The following is a 22,527-nucleotide window of genomic DNA, read 5'->3' on the forward strand; positions in this document are numbered from 1 at the left end:
ATCTTTGATATAGTATCAGTCTACAATATTAATTGGGTACTGGTGCTGGTTGCAAAAATGATCATTCTCTGCTTCTAAAGCTGCTGAGGCATCAAAACAGGTGGAACATAAATGGCACAGCATGTGCACCTCAGAGTCGTGACGCACCCTGGTATTTCTAAAAGCTGTCATCCATTTTGTGGGCAATGATGACGATGGAAGTAAAAAAAGGGGGGGCTGGGGGTGAGATCTCTTGGTTGAAAGGGCCATCAAGTGGCTGGAAGTTGAACTGCACCTACAGACTGTTGCTGAGCCACAGAGGTCTCTGCTGTAATGAAGCGAGCAGACCAGTGAAACACGGCTTTCACTTGAATTGGAATGGTCATGCTTGAGCAGGCCCTTTGAGGCAGGTTCAAGGTGTCATTTTCTGCTAAAAGATACTGGAACCGGCCAGAAAGAAAAAACACTGTAATGGGAAATACTGTATTAAGTTTCTACTGAATAGCAATTCTGACTGATGTCAAATTCTGAATGAAGTTAAATCATACCTAACTGACCTCACAGATTGAAAAGCAACCATAGTGGCTGTAAGTGACACCACAGACAGTCCTCTTGTTTCACAGGGATATCCTTTACAGGCTCCTCACTGGCTCCTCTGTCCAACTCCCTGTAACACCACACTGCATTCCTGAGAAACTGAAGAAGTCTTGGGTCTTGCAGGTGCTCGTGAACAGTGTTTGTACTCAGATCAGGCCTGCTGGTAGAGGTCACGCAAAGGTCAAGGTCAGTCTGAAAAAAAGTCAGCAGGAAATCAGTGTAGGATTAGTCATCAAGTCTCTTAGATCACTTGACCCAAAGAATGTTCAAGATAGTAAGGTGATTTTGGGTCAACAGAGCATGAAAGTTACAACTTGGTTCACAACATAGTGACTTCATAGCATACATGCTAAATGCAAAAATGATGAATGCAATTAAATGGAAAATAGCAGGCAGCAATGTTAATGAGTAGTGTTTTAATTGATAAATTGGCTATGTTTGGACATCATATAATAAAACACATATTGTGCCATCAGGCTGAAGACTATAAGTAATTCATGTTGGTTTTGCAATCCTTCTTCCTCCCCCTATATGCTGAATTGCCGTAATTGTCTCTGCTATTGTCTTTTAACATGCTGTTCGGCTTTGTTTGTGACTTGGCTGGTTTCTTGTGCAACGTAAATCCCCAGTGTTTTAACGCAGTAAATATAGACAGTAATCTGCTTTTCTTATGCAGTTGTTACAGAAGACCTTAAATTAAAAAGCTGCCCTCTGTTGCCACAATAACTGTGTAAACAGTTGCATCAAATGTGACAAGGATTTAAAGCAGTGGTTTGAGTTAAGTAAATGTAAGTAATTGCTGTCTTATTTGAATTAGTTCTCCTTGTTTGCATGATGTCAAATGGCTAAAGGGGCACTCCACAAATTTTACAAACATTATTCAGTGTGAAATGCATAATGTCTTCCGTGGCTCTGGGGTATTGGTCAAGTCTGAGAAAATAAAGATGTCATAGTAATTTCATCAGGATTATCTGAGCATGGGCTTGGAGACGTTAAGAGAATGCCTACTTAATTGGAGGTTTGGGGGGATTGTTCTGAAAACAAGCTACTGGGTTGCATTATGTGTTTTTGGAGTTTGGTTTATAGTAGGGATTAAAGGTCAGGATATCTCAGCCTCTGCTGTTTCAATTTTGACCATTCTTTAAAATCTCATCTGTTTCTTTGAGGTTTGTTTAGTTGAGATTAAAATATCCATATTGTCATAAAGATCTGAAGCTGAAAACACGTCTTGTGAAATGCACTCAAAAATATTTGGGGATATTTTGTAAGGTTTGAAAATCTATGGTGCTCATTAAATATGCATCAAATTTGATTATAATCTAATATATTATAAATTCATTAACCATTAGACTACATACTGTTCATATTCTGACCCTTTACAGTATCTCCCCATTAATCAGTTTGTATATCAAATGTCTGAACCACAACTCTATTTTTCATCCATAAATACCTTATCAGTCATCAATAAATGGGTGGGTCACCTATCTCTGTTACTACATGAAAACCTTAAGGGTATTGTGGGATATTTTGTAAGGTTTGCATATTTCTGTTTTTGTGTTTATTAAATTTGCATTAAATTCCATTATGTAACTTAATTATTATCATTAAACGAGTTGAAGAATGATGAATACTTCAATTACATATTGAAATATTATTTCGTGTAAATGTTTTAGTATTTATAATGTCAACTACATTTTAGTGTGTTGTAGCCTCTACTGTAAATGTCAGATTCCGGTTAAAGTTATATCGTTAACAGCCGCGCGGTGGTAGCAAAGATGCAGACATCATCACGTGCATGGTGAACTACGACTTTTGTACTCTCGTGCATGCTCGTGAGCTCACGCGTGCGTGGTGATAGGATGGGGCAGGTAAGTAAGCAATTAACTTTATTTATAAAGCACCTTTCAAAAGCTGAGATGTCACGAAGTACTTCACAGAGGAGATGAAGCAAACACATATAGACATAAAACAAAACACAGAATAAATAGAATCGGGTAAACTCATCCAATCATATTTTAAAGTTTCACCGATGTGAAATGCTACACCTAAAGGTATATTTCTGTCTTGAGGCTGAAAAAGTTAAGAGTTCAAGCTTTGTCGTTCACGTAACTTGTCAAAAGTCTCAATTAGACGGAGGAGGGAGAGTTTATTCAGGATAGAAGCGCTTGGTGAGTGGGAGGGTCTGTCAGTGTACCGCACCACTTAACACACTGAAGTTGGTTGTACAGCAGTGAGGAGCCACAGTATAATCATTACCAGTGTGGATTACTGACAGGACACAGGTGACTGGACTCGATGAGATGATACTACAACACAACAGGAGTCCTCTGCTGCTCACCGTCACCTGCATGTACTTCTCAGGAGGCTTACTTTGGTCCTATCAAGAAGAGGATGCCAGTGACGGGTAATATTTTAGGACATATTATCACCAAATTACGCGAGGACTCCTTGAATTAGATGAGAGGGAAATTCTTACTTTCTTTCATGTTTATTTATTCTCACAGTGAAGACTGCTCGGAGAATAACATTTCTACAACAAGGTACCCCTGCGTGAAGTCGACTGGTGAAGTTACGACGTGTTACAGGTAGAGTGATTCCTGTGGTTAAAGTGGTTGGATGCTGTTCTCAGATTGAAAGAGTAATAACTGTGTGACATTATCCAGCAACGTGTTTAGTGCCCATGAAAATGATTAAAAAATGTAGCTCTACATGAGTTAAATTTAACTTGTTGATAATTTAAAGTTATAAGGTTCATCAAAAGGTGCCTGGTAGTAATTTTAGTGAACTGGAAATAGAGTTTGACAGTGGGATCTGCCTTATGATGGATTGGAAATGAATTTAAGTGAAAATGACATAAAACCCTGATGCCTGACACTGATAATTGCTTTACAACACAAATCAGTGTGCTATTAAACATACTCTGCGGTTCTTTCTTTTTTTTCAAAATGCAAGTGATTTCATTATTATTTTTAATCAATCTACTATCGGTTAGATGCTTATACGTTGTAAAATGTCTCCTTCCTATATTACAAAGCATCACAACACTTTCCAGCTGTTTATATCATAACGATCCAATATTTGGAAGTTAAAGGAACCTTTGAAACTAAAGGGATAATAGTAATATGAACATCCACATGTCTCCCGATTGGCCTGTTATGCTCTGACAGAAGTGTTAATAATGACACTTCACAGACACAGTGGACACAGCAGTGCCTCTCAGCAAAACTCCTGTCGGAGGCTACGGATTAAGTTGTTAGGACCTAATCTGTCATCACTGCAAGGGGCCACCTAATAGGCATAGTGGGAAGACTACTGTGGACTTTACAGAGCTACTTTTGTCAGAAAACACGCAAATATCCACTGTATTCATCCTCAGAGCACTGCTCACTGACTTTGTTGAAAAGTATGTAAGACAAATAGAACAAATTTTGCAAACAGTAGCAAATGTTTGCTGTCTTTGTGATGGGTACAAGCTCAAACACCACTTATGGGCAATGTGATGCTCTTTTAGGCACACTATGATTCAGGTTGTGCTGTAACTTTGGGAAGAAAATCTTGTTTAGGGAACTCATTTCAAACATTTTCTCAGCAATCTTGATTTACAGTTATTCTATTTTAATACTTTTTGTCCTTTTCCGGGGATAAACAGTATGAAGAACTAAAGGAATACCAGACTGTTGAATATCTCTTCTGAGACTTCTTCCAAATGTAGACTTTGTGGTGTTTTCTCTGCATCACTTGACAAACTGCTGGCCACGGTTCAAGCGTGCAGTGACATCCTGTTTGATCTTCCAATCTCAAACACACTCTTAACATAATTATGTTGGTTTATGGTTATTGGCTGCAGCCACAGTTGTTTCCCACAATGTTTATTTAAAGAAGAAAAACGGTTTTAGTGAAGAGCCATGATAATGTTCCCTGGGTGCATTTCAGTTCACCTGCACAGTGTAAACTGAGGACTTCCCCTCAGCCCTTTAAATGTTTTATTGTAGTGCCAAGCATTAAGAGTAATGATCTGAATTTGATAAGATGAACGTGGATTTTGCATAGTGCGTTTTTTCTCAAAATGCAGACACATACCAGCACTACGCCTTGGCATGACAGAAATCAAGTTCAAAGGGAGCAGAATGTGATTTAAGTTGGCAAGATTCAGTTGCCAAAGGAAAATATAGGCTAATGGCATTCATTAGGCGCTCTGTAGAGTGTCAGCATGTCCAAACAACTTGGAACAATTTGTTACTGTAATAAACTTTTTTTTTTAAAACACTCTCATCAGAACTTTTTGTGTAAAAGTTCTTGCTTGTACACAAAAGTGTGTTACAGCAGTTTGATTATATAATATTTGTTCCCAATAGGCCAGGGTTCCCACATATTTCTTTTTTTGGTTTATTTTTTGGACAACAATCTGAGGAGCAGCAGATGTTTGGTGGGCAACCATTAGCATACTGCTGCAGCTTACATGCAGATGTCATGGGCAGTTCTCACTGAACAGTTAAATTCATGTAGTCATCGTCCCAGATATAGTCTATATATATATATATATATATATATATATATATATATATATATATATATATATATATTTTTTTTTTTTTAAAGGAATAATTCCTTCTTTGGGTAAATATGCGTATACATTTTCCTGATTAGAGCTATGATAGAAGTTTGATGCCATTTTCTGTCTGGTAAATTAGTCTGCCGGGTAACCAGCAAAGACTTAAGGAAAGCACTGTGACTTGCCAGGAAGTAATCCAGCACAGGAATGCGTGAAATGTCAAACTATTATATTTACACTTTGGTTTTTAACTAATCAAAAAAAAAATTACTGAGTTTTAACAGTGCTTGCAGGTTGATTTTGTTACTCTTGGAGAGAGCCAGACTGCCATGTTTATATATTACCTAGTTTCCAGTCTTTATGTTAAGCTATGCTAATCATCTGCTGTCTGAGACTGGCATGTATTTGCATGATTTACAATTCACAAAACTCCTATAATGGCCCTTTTATGCGGCCCTTGGTTCGGCCTCTATCTGACACAATAAGTTTTCATTCCTGTCTCCTTAAGGCCCCCATCCTGATGAGCCCACTCTGTTCTGATTGGTTAGCTTCCGGAGTCTACACAAACATGTTGTAGGATTTCAACCCTTTTTTTTGTTCCTTGCTTGAAATGGAAAACTTCTTGAATACATCCATACATGTTTGAGCCCGAATCGAACAACCTGACATCATCACGTTGACAATATGACATCATCATCATCATTGCAAACGAAGAGTTGAGAGCAGGCTGAAGCCCTGGATTTTGACTTGCAGAGAGCATTTTTACATACTGTACACTTACTTCAGGTTTTGGACCTTTGACCATGTTTAACATAGATATCTGACTGTATAACTGTCTTCATAATGACTTCAAATCACGAAAAAGCATGTCCTCTTTAAACTATTCCATAAGTAAGATTTAATGGTTACTTGTAAACATTTTAGATACCTTAAAAGTCAAGTCTGCTGTAGGCCAAATGGGAGAGGAGAGGTCCTCATGATGGAATTTTGAAACAGGCCCCCTTTGGCCATGGCATGCCACTGTGTGCACAGTTTAACACTCATCCTCGGAGCATTTATCATATTGTGAAACAACACCAGAGGAGACGCCAGAGACCCGGGGAGCATATGTCACAGTACAAGACAAGCGCGTTCCAGGGCCACAGCTGACTCTAGCTATATCTGTCTCACTGTCAGTGTAGGCACATTCATCTTTCACCATCTTTCTGGGTTGTTTTATATGGAGATTGTCATATTTGGATTCTGCGTTATTTGCGTGTCAGGATTCAGTATTTTCAGGCTTTATATTTGCAATGTCACAGGCTGTAGAGTCAAATATGCTTGGCTTACAATAAGATATGAAGGGCTCTGTAGGGTTTTTGTTCCGGACCTTGCATTTCAATCACAAAGGCCTGTGATTGCAACATAAATGCTTTTATTTGAAGCCAAAAACATCTGATTTAAATGATAAGGTGTGAACTATTTCTTCCAATTTGGCAACATCTTCCATGCTACGGCGTCACTGCCGAGGTGTTTATTCACTGCATATCCAAGGAATCACTTTACTGTATTGCCAGGCTTTTCTTTGTTAGATTTCCAAGGGTTTTTGGTGGTGGTGGGGGTGTTGTTTTTTTCTTTCTACAGGTGGTAATCTTGTCTATGTTGAGTTGATGCTGGTGGTTATTGCAGGTCATAGTATGCTAATTTTGCTTATTGCATATCTCTTACTGCTGCTAAAAACATAAAGCCCAACACTGCTTTGTGAGACTTGTCACAAAGCAGGATTACTGAGTTAGCTGGACAACTCTGCTGAGTATAGTCCATAGCATGTAAGAAGTTTTTATTTGATTCCATGTTGCAGATTTGAGGAGCTTCCAGCTTCTACTCAGCAGTTATCCAGCTAACTTTATAATCCTGCTTTGTGAGACAGAACCTATGGGGGAATATACCTGACAGCTGCTGCTAGCAAACAGCAAATCCTTGAGCCTTCATGAACTACTTTCAGGTTGAATCAGTTGGCAGATGAGAGTATCAAAATGTATATTTACGAAACGTCCAAGGTTATGTACTAAAGTTTGATTCTTTCATCTTTAATTTTATGCAGTTCACTCAGAATGTAGAACTTTCAGCTTCTGAGATAGTATAATATGACATTTCTGCTACTCCAAGATGCAAGCCAGGTCCAACGCGTTAACCACCGCAGGATAAAGGCACATTAATAATCTTTGTTTATAGATACAAGAGGGTATAGATGAAACAGTGATTACATTGACTTGATTAATTGTGTATATGATGTCGGCCTTACCTACCATGTAAAGGAAATGCTTCTCTGGAAAAGAAGCAGAACTCAGGCAGAATTTCCACTCTACATCTGTAACAGTTACACATAATTGATGTTTGTGGCATGTATAATTGTTGCTTTGTTATTTTTCCAAATAATTCTGGTGGTACTAAGCATTTTGCTGTGTTCTTTGCCCCCCTTCTCCCCTGATCCCTCCTCTTCAACTCTGGAATTCAGGGGAAACTGGTTTACGCAATAAGGAAACTGAGGATAACATTTCTGCAGCCCCCCTGTGTGCCTGGGCATATTTGGGTATGGCTGGTAGGGACATGTCCTTACTAATATCAAGGTGTTGCTGGATTGTCCCTGCCAGTATTTTTACTGATCTCAAACAATCTAGCTGCTTTAAATCCATGTAATGTTAAATTATATATATGTGAGATCTCTGCTGAGTTGCCACGTTTGTGTCTTTTCTGCCAACAAAAAGTGCACTATTAGGATAAAGAGTGAAAGAGCAGGATATGGGGGATACTTGACCTGATGATCTGGCAACCCTCAATTTCAAGGCGTTGTAGACATTGTTGACAGCAGCAGTTGTGGAGTCAATGAGGCGAAGAATCTGAAGCAGTTAGTATTTATAGTTTAAATGTTCCAAACATCTTAATTGAAAACAATTATACTGGACAAGCTAAGATGATTTGATTTCATATTTAATTTCAAGCATTATGTGCTGTTAGCGAATTAGTGATTGTTGCTGGACATGCTGTTTCATTAAACAACTTTAATGCTGTTGGTGAAAAGTCCTCCCAAAAGCAAATCCAAACAGCTGGTCCTTTTTAAAGAAGAAGTGTCACTAATTTTGAGCTTAGTTAATAAAAATGCTCTGTAATCAATCCATTTCAATGCCATCTCTCCTCTTTAGTAGATCCAGAACAGAGTTACTATTGCATATATGTCATTAAGACATGAACTTGCACGATTAGTTTAATAAGTGACGGCTTGTCCAACTGATTTGTTTGTGACCGTCAGGCATCATTTCATTATAAGATGCACAGTTAGGTGAGCTGCAGCCTCTCAGGTAAGCTCTGATGTCACAGAAACACACCGTCAGGTAAGCTGCAGCCTCTCAAGACAGTTCTTCATAGTGATTTAACCATAAGTTTAGGAGTTGAGTGAAAAATAATAGAAGTTTTTGAGATGATTTAAAGAATGTTTGAGCATCACAGAAAGTTATATCATTCAAATCCACAGACTGAAAGGACAGAATCTCATCTGAGGTTTGGAAACATTACAGCAGCAAGTTAAAGAGCAACTATACCTACAGGTTTCTATATACATTTATTGTATTTTATTTATTGTGATTTATTGTATTGGTGTGTATGTGCCTATGGAAGCGAAAAGAATGATAGAGATCAAGTACACATACGCAATTGTTTGGCCGTCCAACAAAAAATGTCCCTATTAAAGTTAAAATCAAACCTACGCCCTAGCCTGTGAGACACGATACTTATGATTCTTCACATGCACTTGGCAGATCCCAATCGAGTTGTTTGTGTCCTCTACATGTCCCCATTACTTCACTCCAATTCTTCTTTTCAGAGATATTTCCTTTATCCCTTATTTTTATTTTTTATTTTATACATTGTGTTTTACCACATCAAAGGGTCCACAAATTTGTCAAGAATTTTTGAAAAGTTCGAAAGGACTGCAAAGCCAGTTAATTGATTTATATTGTAACACAGTGGGGGGTTACTGCTCAGTTCCTACGATCACTTTAGGCTGATTATTGAACTTGGCTTCAAGGCCAGAAGTCTTTCTTATTTCCTCCCTTCATTTTCAGATCTGCTCTTCACATCACATTTCAATGTTTTCTGCACCTTGGAATAATCCTCTCTGTTGGACCTTTGTACCCTCTCTAAATTCAAATAGCTTTCAACGCGGGAAATACACTTGGGGGTTCTTTGTTGCCATATTGTCATCCTTCCAGTGCTCGTAGCTCTATGAAGGATATATTGTGGCACAAGAGTTCAGCAGGCCTCAGGTGGTTATATTTTGTTCTTTTGGTTACTACATTTTTGATACTATAAATGTCACACACTGGGATTTATGGATAGCATACGAGTCACATCTTTTCAGGAGAGTTATTTGATGGAAAACAAACTCAAACTCAGGAAAGCCTTCAAGCCACGATGTTACTAAATTAATGTCAACATAGCCATGAACAGACATCCACTAGGACAATCTGCAGTTATTTACTACATTGGAGTCCTGAATAGTTGTCAAGCATGTATTTTCTAACTAGTTTTAATATCTGCTCATTACAGAGCTTGTAGGTGAAATCATAAACACTGTATGTTAATAAGTATGTTTAATTGTTGATTGCACATAAAGGAGTTAGAAAATATTTAAAATGTAAAATGATCACTCTCAGCTGCAGACATTCTCTACAGTATAAATGTTTTTCTTTACTCCTGACGAATCCAATTACCAAGCTCCATGTCTGCTACTGGATATGCATCAAAGAACCAGTCAGTAGACCTGACAAGTATACTTGTCAAGTCTTGTCTAATTGTGTGTAGACAAAATAAGACAGCAGTACATTTCATGGTGAAGATTAACATTAAAGAACTGAACTAAAATAGCAAACCAATCATACATTTGCTGTGGTTGTTTCTCTGTTGTAAACAATGTTTTAGTAATGTTACTTTTAGTGTTCCAATTCAGGCACATTATGATTATTTTAGGCCATCCGGAATTACTAATAAAATATTTTTAGATTTGCTTTTAACCACTTTTTTGTCTTTTTTTAGAATTGACAACATTATCAATTATTGCAGTTTAACAGTATAAAAACTCAAAAAGCTCTTCCTGATAAAGTAAATAAGTTGTGTAAGGAAGGAGCCTGGAATAAGTCCAAGCTGTTTCTCCACAGCTCTTTGAGTGAAACACAGTTTACTGGAATTAACCCTCAGTAGATGTAGAACAAGATAACGCTGCACAAAAACCATGCCAATCAAAAATGCCTGCGATGATTTACAGTACCTGGCAGTGTTCCTCAGTGTTCCTGTAGAACAGATTACAAAAAGAGGAGAGAGGAAAAGTTGCTGGTCTAATATACACCATCACATTATACAATTAATTCTATTATTAAAATGCAATTAAGCCTTGTTTTCACAAACTACTGAATACATGTTTTTAAATAACCGACACAACCATAAGGCTGTAAATGTATCCCGTAATTCATCGTAAACCAGAGCCCTGAAATGAGACATAATGTCCTGTCAAAGTAAAGACATCAACATCTGTTTTCTATCAATATTCAGAGAAAGGATATGAAGCCTGTTAACTGAAGTAGACTGTATTACAGAGACTGTTCTGTGGAGTTGACATGAACATTTGGTGTTGCTCTTAAATGGCAGCTCCCCCACAGCTGAAAGTTAAAAAGGATAAAAAAAGGTCAGCTGCCGCATTGAGCAAATGATCCTAGTTTGACTTAATGTACAAAACATAAAGATGTGCAGTGAAATGCCAATGCTGACTTGTTTTTATATTTTATTGTATTCATTTTTCTTTTCTTTGTGTTAAACCTAGAGCTGAAACTTAATAAACAGATTAATTAATTGAGCAAAAATAAGCAGTTTGAATTCATTATGAGTTAATTTCATTTCCTGTCATTCTTTAGACTAAGGGGCTATTTGAGACAATAATCAAGACTCAAGAACTTTATTATATACAACCCATCCATGTACAAGTACACAGGAGGGAAGAAAAGGGAAGAAAGCGTTTCTTTGGGACCAATGGTGATACAGATTAATCAATAATGAAAATTATTGCAACCCTAGTTGACTTAAAAACACGTATAAGCATCTTTATGTTGCATGTCGACCAGGTGCAAAGTCTTTCTGCTCCTAGCACTATCCATTTGTGATTAAATAATTCTCCCTAATGTTTCAATTTGATGATTTATGAGCTTAGAGTCAGTGGAGATGAAATGATCTCATCTGTTTTCCAGCATGTAATCTTGTCAGTAGGTAAAACAATGTAAATTAATGGATGAAGTTCAACATTTTTCATCCCAGTTCTGATCCTCTTTGAAAACTGAATCTGTGAAAATGCTTTCCCTATAGTTGGAGCCCGCTCTGCCCATATAAACACCACACTCACCTACTATGACTTTGTGTCCATAAACATTGAATGGACTCAGAGCGTTTTGACTTGCAAGTGAACAGGCTGTTTTGAGTGCCATTTATATAAGCAACCTCTTACTGTAATAACCTGCCTCCCTGCATTTGATTGAAGACAAGGGCATGATGCATTTACCTCCTCTTGTGCATAGATATTGACATATTAAAGCTACAGTATGTTATATTTGCTGTATTTGTTTTACTTTACCTCCATTAGGTGACTTGATAAAAGGCTTTTAATGTGAGATGTTTAGCTTCAGTGTGTCTCCTCATTAGTCACCCCAGTGATTTGTATTCCCTTATAGTCTAATAGTGACATTTTCAGTGATATCATCACTTAACTTGTGCCAGTTGTTGCCTGCAGGGAAAACAATCAGGTTATTGTCTGGAATGCGATTGTTTGGTTATTTTTGCATATTCATAATTCTGATTAATTTTATTCCTGTGTGTTCATGTGTATGTCCCGCTATAGCCTGGACAGATGGGATTAGTTGTGCTTGCATGTGCAGTTCTAGGCCTACAGGCCTTGTTGTATATACATCATTACTTAAAAAAGGTCTTGCTTATTATTTGTTTCCTTTTAAACTCAGCTAAGAAGACAAACCTGTATGTTTGTTGCTACACATTATTGGCAGAATGCTTTAAATGCGATAAAGCAAATGATATGTTTGTGTAGTTCAAGCTTTATACTGTCATCATAATATATCAACAGATTTTATGCATCAAAGTATTCCCCACCAATTTGCAGAGAAATATGTGACTTCAGGGCTGGATGTAATATATGTTCCTGTTGTAAAAATAGACTTGCAGAGAGAAATCTTTGCAGAGAAGATGAGCAAAGCATTGTTATTGTTCATTGATTTATTTATGAATAGCACTTGTTTTGTTTTTTTCAAATGCCTTTCCTAGGGCTCATCAATCATTAGTATCTTTATCCCCAAAGAAATATTATTTATCTTAATGTTAATAATTCAAGGTCCACATGTCCTACAGCCGGCCATTGTTCTGTGACACTTTTAACGGTGTCACACTTTGCACCAAATTTTAAATAATATTGTTATAGAAGTCGAGCCAATTTGGCCATGAGTAATCTCTGCTGGTCTTGGCATCTATATATTAGTGTGCTGTTTGCCTCCCACTCATTTGGGAGTGGAAGGCGAAGGCAGTTTTTCAAGTTTGATTTGCATTCATCTTTGTTTCTGTCAGGGGTGATGCTTTTATACTGTGTTTAATATTGTGTTTTTTGCATTGTGTGAAGCAGCTCTCTAACCTGTAGTCTTGTCAGCAATTAAACTGAAACAGTTACATTCCCTATTAGGTAAAAGATAGAGCCCATGCACTTCCCATTCCTTAAAAAGAATTGAGGAAGACGCAGTGGAGTGTAAGCTATCATAGTGAAAGCAGGGGAGGACATGTTAGTGTTAAGGAGCATTCCTTAGTGACTGATGTAGAGCACAAGCAGAAGCAAACATCCTCTCTCTCCTCTTCTCTTCTCTTTCTTTTGAGCATGGCACTTCATGAATTGAAGTGGTATGTCAGTAGTAAACAGGTGTTGATAACCTTCCTTGAATTCACTATTTCTTGTTTTTCACTCAGAATGTAAAGCATCAGAACAACAAATCAACAAATATTGTCCAAAGTCCATATACTGTATTCCTCACACACAAACAATAAATGTAAGGCTTCTTTTTGTCCTTCTTTCAGTAATTAAAAACATCTATCATAACGTCTATCTTTCTTTTCAGACCCTAATCAGAACTTTTTCAGTTTTACTGGATAGATCATAATTTGCTTTAGTTCCATACAAATGCGTCTTGCCATCTGTTTCCATTTGAAAGAAGATTGTAATATGAAACATGCCGTTACTGGAAAGACCATGACTTTGAGAGTTGAAATGGTTTATAAAGTCTCTTGATGCCTCGAGTTGTTTTATTAGAACAGTTTGACGGCTGTTGTTTAGATGATTTTGACCTACTGCCCAGAGTACAAATGCTTCAATACTGCACAGTAGTAATCAAACAGTAGGTTAAAGCACGTCGAGCACAGACTGTAAATGGAGATGGATTTTCTCTCTCTGTCAAAGCCTCCACATCTTCAAAGGCACATACACAGTGTTGGGCTGTAAGTTACCGGCTGAAAATCTAAATGGAAGTCTGAATGTAAAAAAAATGACCATAAGCTATCCATTTGGCCAGTAATTTTAAGGAGTGTCATTGCATAAATTGATGTTTTTTAATGTATTGTAAAAAGAGACAGTCGTGTACTGGCTATCGGGCATAACAAGACAAATCCTAGTGAGCCGCCGCATCGGTGGACTGTCAAAAAAATCCCGTCTTACCAATCCTGTCTGTCTCTTTACCAGCACTCTCTGTGTGCTTGTCATTCAGGGTGTGCATGAGAGCATTTTGCATGCATGTCCTGGGACTGGGCTCACTGGCCAATCACAATTCCCAGTACACCCCTGGAAACAGGTGTAAGAGACTGGGATGTGAACTGATGAATGAGTGCTGGCTTGCAATTAAACATGACATTTTTTGATACTAACTACATGCTCTGACTCTAAATGATAGTTTTGAACGCTTGCTAAAGGATTATTTATTGTTTGGTGATGTTTTAGATCATGTGTGGTTACATATTCACAGATCCCAGGCATTTTTCCTTCTCTGAACCATGTTTGAACAAGTATTTTCTGGTACTTTGGCCTCTTGAAAGCTCACTGTTGTTTCTTTTGGCTCATCCTCATTCATCCATCTGTGTCTCTCCACAGAAGACTGTAGTGTGGCCACGCTTTGGTCATGCTGTGGTTAAGAAATGTGGTAATGTATAACCACAGGTTGTGATTTTCTGCCTCTGTGCCTTTGCTTTGCTCTCCAAGACCTTGATCTAGTTGTATTCAACATATTTTTTGCAAGGAGACACATTAAAATAACACTAAATCTTTACAATAATAATATACTTTGCATAACAATCAGTATTTGTACACCCATTTCAGTGAAACAGGAACTTCTTGACAAGTTAATCAGCTAGTTTAAAGTAATTGGGTGTGTATTTCAACTCAGTGTGTATTTTTTCATAGCTAATTGTTATTCACCATTGGGCCACATGAAGCCTTAATTTATTCTCCCATTATTGAAAAGAATAAGCCACTAATTTATTAGTTCTGAAGGACATCAGCTAACCAAAGGAAAATGTTCGCCCGCACTTGTGAGCACATAGCCGTGTACCAGTCATTTGAAATTGTAAACAGCTGCTTGCATTCAACATTAATAACACGTTTTGGAAAAGGCGCTACATGTTTGGTGCATTTTGGCAGCACAGATGTTGCCTCGTCCATTGAGAATTTTGTTCGTATGCTGCTGAATTTCAATATTTTTGTGTCACTTGTAGTTTGGTTTTATGTTCTTCACCACCACCATCATCAGTGTGTTTGTCTATCTGTCCAGACCATATTTTACTGTAGTTTCATACTGTACAGCTCGTACATCATGTCAGTCTGTTTAAATTAGTCAAATGTTTATCTTTCTCCTCACTTTGCCCCCCTTCTCTCAAGTACTCCATTCAAGAAGGTTTTATTTGTCAGGGAAAAGTGCACGTTAATAAACATAACTTTAAATTATAATCAAAGTTAACCAGGCTAATTTTCATGTGCGGTCCCTGGACAGAATATTAAATTTCCCCACCTGCAAGTATGTACCAACATATATCACATACCATACATCGGAGTTACCTAACACACTGCATTCCATGAGAACGAAACAGATAAAACCAGAAATATAATAAGATATCTATGTCAAATCTAGACATAATAGTCAATGACCACTATGATACTACAACTATAGGACAAGGCTTATATCATTTAACATATCATTTAGTGCATATCTGCTCACCCTGATCACATTACCATTATGGGAAATCCAGAACAGAAATTTGCCAGGCAAACACACAAGACTAAAGCAGATCATTCAAGCCACAAATGTCATAAATCGAAGCATCTACAGTGGTGTTCTTCACCTGAACGCCTCTTGGTCACCTCTTGCACTTTTCTAACACTCATTTAATGTTCCCAAGTATGATTGCTGCCCTTTTCCAGTTCGTCATTCAGTGAACTGTATTGATTACTGTCTTATGTGGCGGCATTGAGCTCCATTCCTATGTGGCTTTTATTGATTGTAGATTGGTTGCGAGGTCTTATTCAATTGAGAGCACTTTTTCCAATTGTATTTAATACATTTCTTGTTAAATCTTCAGGCGGCTTATTGACACAGAACACTGACTCCGACTACTGGAAAGTCTGAATGAACATCTGCTTTTTACATCAAAATCTTACATTTCGACTCTTAGGTGAAATATATTCTTTTTGTAAAGGCAAAAAAATTGTCATAAACTATTGTTGACTTTAGTCCATTTTTCCGGGGGTCAGCTCTTCAGGCAGCCTTTTTCTTAAATCTATTTTTACATACGAATTTTTGCATGACTATTCCTGCAACATTGTTTGCTTTTTAGCTTATTATTTTTACACTGTGTTAACGTAAAGTGTGTTCAGATCTGTGAATCATGATGCAGGAATTTTATTACTAATTACCACGTCAAGATTCTTTTTGCATTTCCCTGAAGTGAAACTTGCACGCATTGACAGTAACTCCAGTGTTTTGAGGGGGATTGGTAATATCTGGCCTGCGTCCAGTTGAATGGTTTGAGTTAGAAACACATGCAAGGGCTGATGACTGTTCACTGTAACAGCCCACAGACAGCAGTGCTTTGGATAATTTCCTGAGGTGTCAGTACCGGAGACATCACACACACAGCACACACAGCTCTGCACTTGTCCAGTTTATATAAGTGAAAATTCAGTTTTCTCAACTGAAAATGTGACATAAAAGCAGACAGATTTCTTTATGGATTACTTTACATTTCATAACAGGTTGTTAGAGTCAAGTCTGATTTGTAGGCGGCATGAAGAAAAGCAACAAAGAGGCTTGGGCTGCCTCTGTTTTAGCCAACTGGTAGTATTTTTGCTCCAGCTGTTCGCCAAAGCTGAGCTAAGCTGAAGCTCTTTGGTGCAGAAAATTATGCAGAAAAACATTGAAAAAACATCAATTTTGTTGTGTTATGTTGCAACTGCCAGCATAGTAGGAGTGCTGTACATGGCTTGTGTAGTAATATGTACAGTACAGTTTAAATTACCCTTTTTTCAGCCACACCAAATGTAGCAATTGTTCATTTTCTATGTATTGTAGCAGTAATCCTAATATTGTTGCACCTTGGTCAGGCAGGCAGGAAGACTTATTTTCCATTGGCAGACTAATCGGGAATTAACACACACTAACAGCCAGGTAAACACAGCCTGTCTGTACTACTCGTGTGGGCTCACCATTGTGAAATTCACACTCAAACCATGCGGATATGTGCAGTCAATGTGAGACATGCTTTCTGAGCAGGGGAAAGCACTGGAGTGATCATACAGCACACTTGTTTTAATAGACTAGATTGACCACAGCGGAAGACTTTGATGTAATTACCAGCAATGATTTCCTTTCACTTGTGACTGCTGTATCCTGTTGTTACAAACTCTGACAGCATATTTTCCATCTTTTTTTTTTTTTTTTTTTACATTAATCAGGCTTTCCCATTACCAGTTTGTCACAAGAGAGAAAATGAAAACAAAAGGGCAGAGTTTTGAATTAGTGACATTAAATTGAGCAATGCCTTTGCACAATGTTCAATCCAGACTGTCTGTTTGTTTTAAATGAGGGGCCTTACCAAGGGGTATTGTACCAAATCTGTGTGACTGTCACGGGCCATGAAGACTGAGTTCAAATGGTCATTAACCAATAGGTTATGTTAATGTACCATGTTAGTGATCAAATGGGACACCATTATTTCTCTAAGCAGACATATACACAATCAGTTTGGATACAGACAGAAACAACATTGCAGAGAACAATTCATTTTGATTTAAGAGCATATTTGTCATATAAAAGCTTACTAAATTGTGTCTAATATAGGTTTTCCATACAGCACAGTTTTCCATACTGCCACTTTGGAGGCTCAGACGTCAGCAGTAACTACATGATTCATAACTGGGTCACGGTGTGGTCAAAACTGCCTTCTGTGTTTTGCATATTGAAATTCAATCAGATGACTACATGCAGTACAATGCGAAAAGGGTTGCTTGCAGTGATGAACCAACAGAGAGTTATGTTGCTGTTGAGCCTTTTAGCCTCATTAAGCTGGCTGTTTTGGTTTTATGGATTCTAATGTGGTTGTAATGTCGCTTTGTGTGTACTTAATGTGAAACGAAGTGTGGATTTGCCTGCACAGGGACTGCTGATGAAATTTAGCTATCTAGCTAACTCTGCGGCAGTGAATGAATGTCCAATGTCCTTGTTAAATGAACAAATACAGTAGGCAGTTGTTTTCTAATATGTTAGCCAAAGAAGTTTTGTGAGGCGATAATATGTGTGCACTATGTGTCATATGCAGCTTGTTTTGTAGTTTTTCTGCGTCTTAGTTGACAAAAATTGATAGATGCAACTTCAATATACTGGCAACTTGTAGAGAAAATGAACTATGCATTCAATTTTGGGGTTTCTGTATGTTTAAGCATAAGCTGTTACTCTTCAGCAATCAGCTTGGCTCAGATGAGTCTTTATTCAAACAGACCTATGCCCTCTAGTTTCAACCTAGAACATATAACATAAAACATTATACACATCAGGTTTTTGTAGTGGACCATGCCAGTAAAAACTAGCCTGTTCCTTCTCTGATAAATTTCATTGCTCCGATGAAGCTCTTGAACAGCTGAGTTGTTGTTGGAACATGCAGTATATGAAATGTCCCTTTAGTCTTCATGCTGAGTTATACAGTTAAGTGCTTTGTGGTTATAATGCTACAACTGCTGTTGTCTGTAATGGCCTGCATCCAATAGACTGATATCAGATTGTGGATGAAAAATATTTCACCAACATCATTTACTTTCTACAGCATCTCCACAGTTATCTGTAGTTAGGTCATGATTGCTGATAATAAAGGGATGGAATATAACATCACTGAATTAACAGTAACACATCTGAAATACTTGGATGACTAGTCTTAAAGTCTGGCTCTATAGAGAAAATTCTGGTGTACAACAATCCCTGATGTCCCTGATTTTCTCCCTCTTCTGAGTGTGTTATTTTTAGCACAGTAAATGACCTTTCCAAGACTGTTTTTTTCCTCAGTCTGGAGGTGTGGAAAGCTCAAAAGTATCCAGGCATTCTAGGGATGTACTCTCTGTTTGGCTGTGTTTTTATGTGTTCCTACTGTATAAACTCTTTATTTTTGATATAGCACTGGTAGATTTACTCTGCCCCTCTTTATGTACTGTAGTTGATGCTGATGTGTTGCTTAACTTTATCTATATTTGTCTTGACAACGAGTGTGTGCTTACAGAAATGGGACACACTTTGACAGGCTGGGGTTTTATTTCTAAATGACATAATGTGAATCCCCAGAATAAATGTCCAAAGCAGGAGGCCTTACACACTGCAGTGCACCTTTATTCATTTGTTTATATTACACTTTAGTGACCCTGAAGCCATAGAGAGGGATTTTTTGTCTCTCTCTGTGTGTGTGTGTGTGTGTGTGTGTGTGTGTGTGTGTGTGTGTGTGTGTGTGTGTGTGTGTGTGTGTGTGTGTGTGTGTGTGTGTGTGTGTGTGTGTGTGTGTGTGTGTCAGCATGCCTGTTTGTCTGCATGTGTTTTCAAGCCTGACTAAGAGGGTATATATAGAAATGACAGCATTTAAGTGGCCTTACATATGGTTAACAATAACACGCAATTACAAGCTATGGAATGGGAAACCCATGATGACTGTAGGAAGTTAAATCACTTTGCTTAATCTTAAATTTATTTTTCTGTTCTCAAAAGTGGACATTTCGGTCCTGTACTAATTTTTGCTGTGACAATATTCATCAGTCAGAGGACCATATTTTGATAGAATTTGGTTAAACTTGTTAAGGGAAACTTTTTTTTGTTGCGAAGTTTTGGAAACACGGTTATTCCTTTGAGGCACAAAAAGGCATATGTAGAAATATCCTAACATTATGTTTTTCCAAGTATAGCAGCAACACACCATCATTTCAACCCTGTCTGCTACTAATTATGTTTATATACAACTAAACTGTATTTTCAGTTATGTTGCATTGGTAAATGCAATTCAAAGTCTGGACTACGTTCAGAGGCAATGTTTTATTGAATGAATGAAGCGCTACATATAAGATGCAGGACTCTGGCAGCAGAGACGGGGGATCACATCTTGAGTCCTGTGTGTGGTTATGTTTAGGCAACAAAAGCACTTTAGTTAAGGTTAGTGGAAGATTGTGGTTTTGTTTAAATGTTGATGTTATGCTTCAAGTCATTGCAGATTTTTTTCTGTATTAAACCAAAGATGATCTTTCCCTTACCATAACCAAATGCTGCCAGTGCCTAAACATAACCATACAAAGTTTAATGATGCTGTAGTTTCTACTAGCAGATATTGTATTGCACAATCTGATATTCTGGTGAGGAAAAAAATAAATATAATTTTTTGCAAATATGTTAATTAACAACATTTCCTATTGTGTTGAGAGGAAATGTAGCAAAACGTATTTGCTGTAAAACAAATGTATTAGATTAATGTAATTTCTAGGAGACAAGGTAGATCTTTTCCTCAATCATTCAATTATTCACTTGGTCCATAAGATATCAGCAAGACCAGAACCCTGTGGTGATACCTTCAAATGCTTCAAGGACAACAGCTCCATTGATCAGCTTATCTATAGCACTGTCATTAAATTGCAGATGGGGTAAGGGTTCAAAGGTAAGGGTCAAACATTATATTTTACATGATGACTGGTCTCTGGCTGAGACATTCACAGACATAATCCAGTAAATTCAGTTTTTCCTTTCATCCAATCACCTCTTTTTAAGGGACAAATATTTCATAAGGTGCGATCAACAACTAGAACTTTGATCCACTCAGAGAAGTGCTGAGCACAGAAGCATCATTATTTACTCCCACTTTACATTTCTAAACATGACATATTTCTCTGACCAGTCAAACAGCAAATCAAACGTCTCACATGCCTGACATTTCTATTCACAGTATGTGTGATTGTCCTTTGTGTTATTATCCCTTATAATCTCACCATCTGCTAACTCACTGCGGTTATCTTTCTTTTCACGACGCATCAGGCAATTATTCTTTCAGCTCTGTTCTTCCTCAAGATAAGAGTGACACATTTGAATGCCATACCAGCACCACTTGTAAAATTTGATGTATCTGTGACACATTTTTCTGCGCAGCATTATCTAACCACCTTTGAATTGGCGATAACGACATAATGTAACTATTGAAAAGGTCAAGATAGTTTAGGAAACACGTTTTTTTCTTTTTTTCTTTTGACAGCAGAGGACCAATAAGAGATGCTGCTATGCAGAGTTGAGATCAATCCCCCACTACTGGAAAGTACTGAATACTAAATAAGCAGTATACTGTATCCCAACAGTGCATGAAAAGATGGAAAGTTGTGTTGTGGATTAAATTGTTGTCTAGAAGTGCCACGGTTTTGGATTTAATATTAACTGCTATGAAAATAGGGTGACACGAGAGAATTCAGTGAGGAGACTCCGTTTGGATGAGCTGGAGGAACTGAAGGCTGGAGGGAACGCAATCCAGACAAGAGACAGGAGTTTGAACAGAAATTTGGGCAGAGTTGCTGTTGATGAGGAAAGGTCTGATTTAACAGATGTTTTTGTGCAAACATACTGAATGGATTGAGCGTTTGCTGCAGGTTTTACAAAAGAATCAGTTGACTAAGACTCATATAAAGTTCTTGGCAGTGTAAGACTGGAGCCACCATGCTCTTGTCAGTAATGACATGTTGGAAAGGAATTTCATGGAAAAAACTGCAGCTTCTTCTTGATCAGCCTGAGTATGAGGTACTGTAGCTGGCAGATGTTAAGGATATTGATGCGTGATGTGATAACAAGGTCAGTGATATTTATGGAGAGAAGGACTCTGAGCTGTAGAGGACTCTGGAGAATGGACTAGTGTACAAAGAATCCATGAAAAGTCCTCGGATACTATGATTTTTTTATTCAGACTCAGATCAGATCTCTGGCGGAGTTGATTGTAAACACAGTAAGGAGACGATCAGCAGCTCTATAAAACTTTTGGACTGCATCTTGTGATTATTTTAGAAACTTTGTCAGCAATTTTTTCAGTCAAATATTATTATCATAAGCATACACATGTGTTTCTGTTGTCCACATTCTCTAACTTTTTTCTTACCAAAGGAAGAAATACATAAAATGTGAAACAATAAAGTATAACGAACCTTTAAACCCTGTTAAATGATTTTATCTGTCTTGATTCATGACATGTTTATTACCTCAAATTAATTTTGCAAACTCTAAAGGTCAAAAAACTTTCGCTGTATTGCTGATTTTGTTTTCTCAATTCCTAAATCCTTATATTAACCGACAATAAACCTCACTGTCACTTCCTTTTTATTCTGCTTGAAACCTTTGTTTCCCTCATAGTGCTACAGTGCATTGCCCTTTGGCAGCATGCTGCACCGTGCCACAGAAATCTATAATTTGGGGATAGTTAATACATTTGTATGCTTTAGTAATGCAACTACTGATTATTTTCATGATTTTCTTTTTGTTTGGTCCATCATTTTATCAAAATGATTGTTATTATTATTTAATGATTTCTGTATCTTTTATGTCACACATATTGTCTCTGTACAGACTGAGCAGCTAATTATCGTGAGCATAGAAGTTGTGTCCCCTCCACTTTGGTAAACATATTCTCTTGTGTGGAATGCAGACGTGTTATTGTGTATCACTGACTGCAATGCTAGACAAATAAGCTTGCACTGAGCAGACTGCACGCTCACAGCTGTGTGTGTGCATTAGTTTTGTAGT

At 37.6% G+C, this 22,527-nt stretch overlaps 1 protein-coding gene across 1 annotated transcript in view; it reads left to right on the plus strand.

The window, feature by feature from the left end:
* Positions 1-2,876: 2,876 nt before the first annotated feature.
* The window catches only part of ccbe1 (collagen and calcium binding EGF domains 1), a 34,597-nt gene continuing 14,946 nt past the window's right edge, over positions 2,877-22,527 (plus strand). Inside the window, exons 1-2 of the mRNA XM_062435206.1 lie at positions 2,877-2,980; positions 3,081-3,161. Of these exons, the coding sequence (XP_062291190.1) occupies positions 2,877-2,980; positions 3,081-3,161 (185 nt within the window). The remainder of the gene's footprint in view (positions 2,981-3,080; positions 3,162-22,527) is intronic.

The sequence above is a fragment of the Scomber scombrus genome, chromosome 15, assembly GCF_963691925.1.
Source record: "Scomber scombrus chromosome 15, fScoSco1.1, whole genome shotgun sequence".
In the NCBI taxonomy this organism is placed as follows: domain Eukaryota; kingdom Metazoa; phylum Chordata; class Actinopteri; order Scombriformes; family Scombridae; genus Scomber; species Scomber scombrus.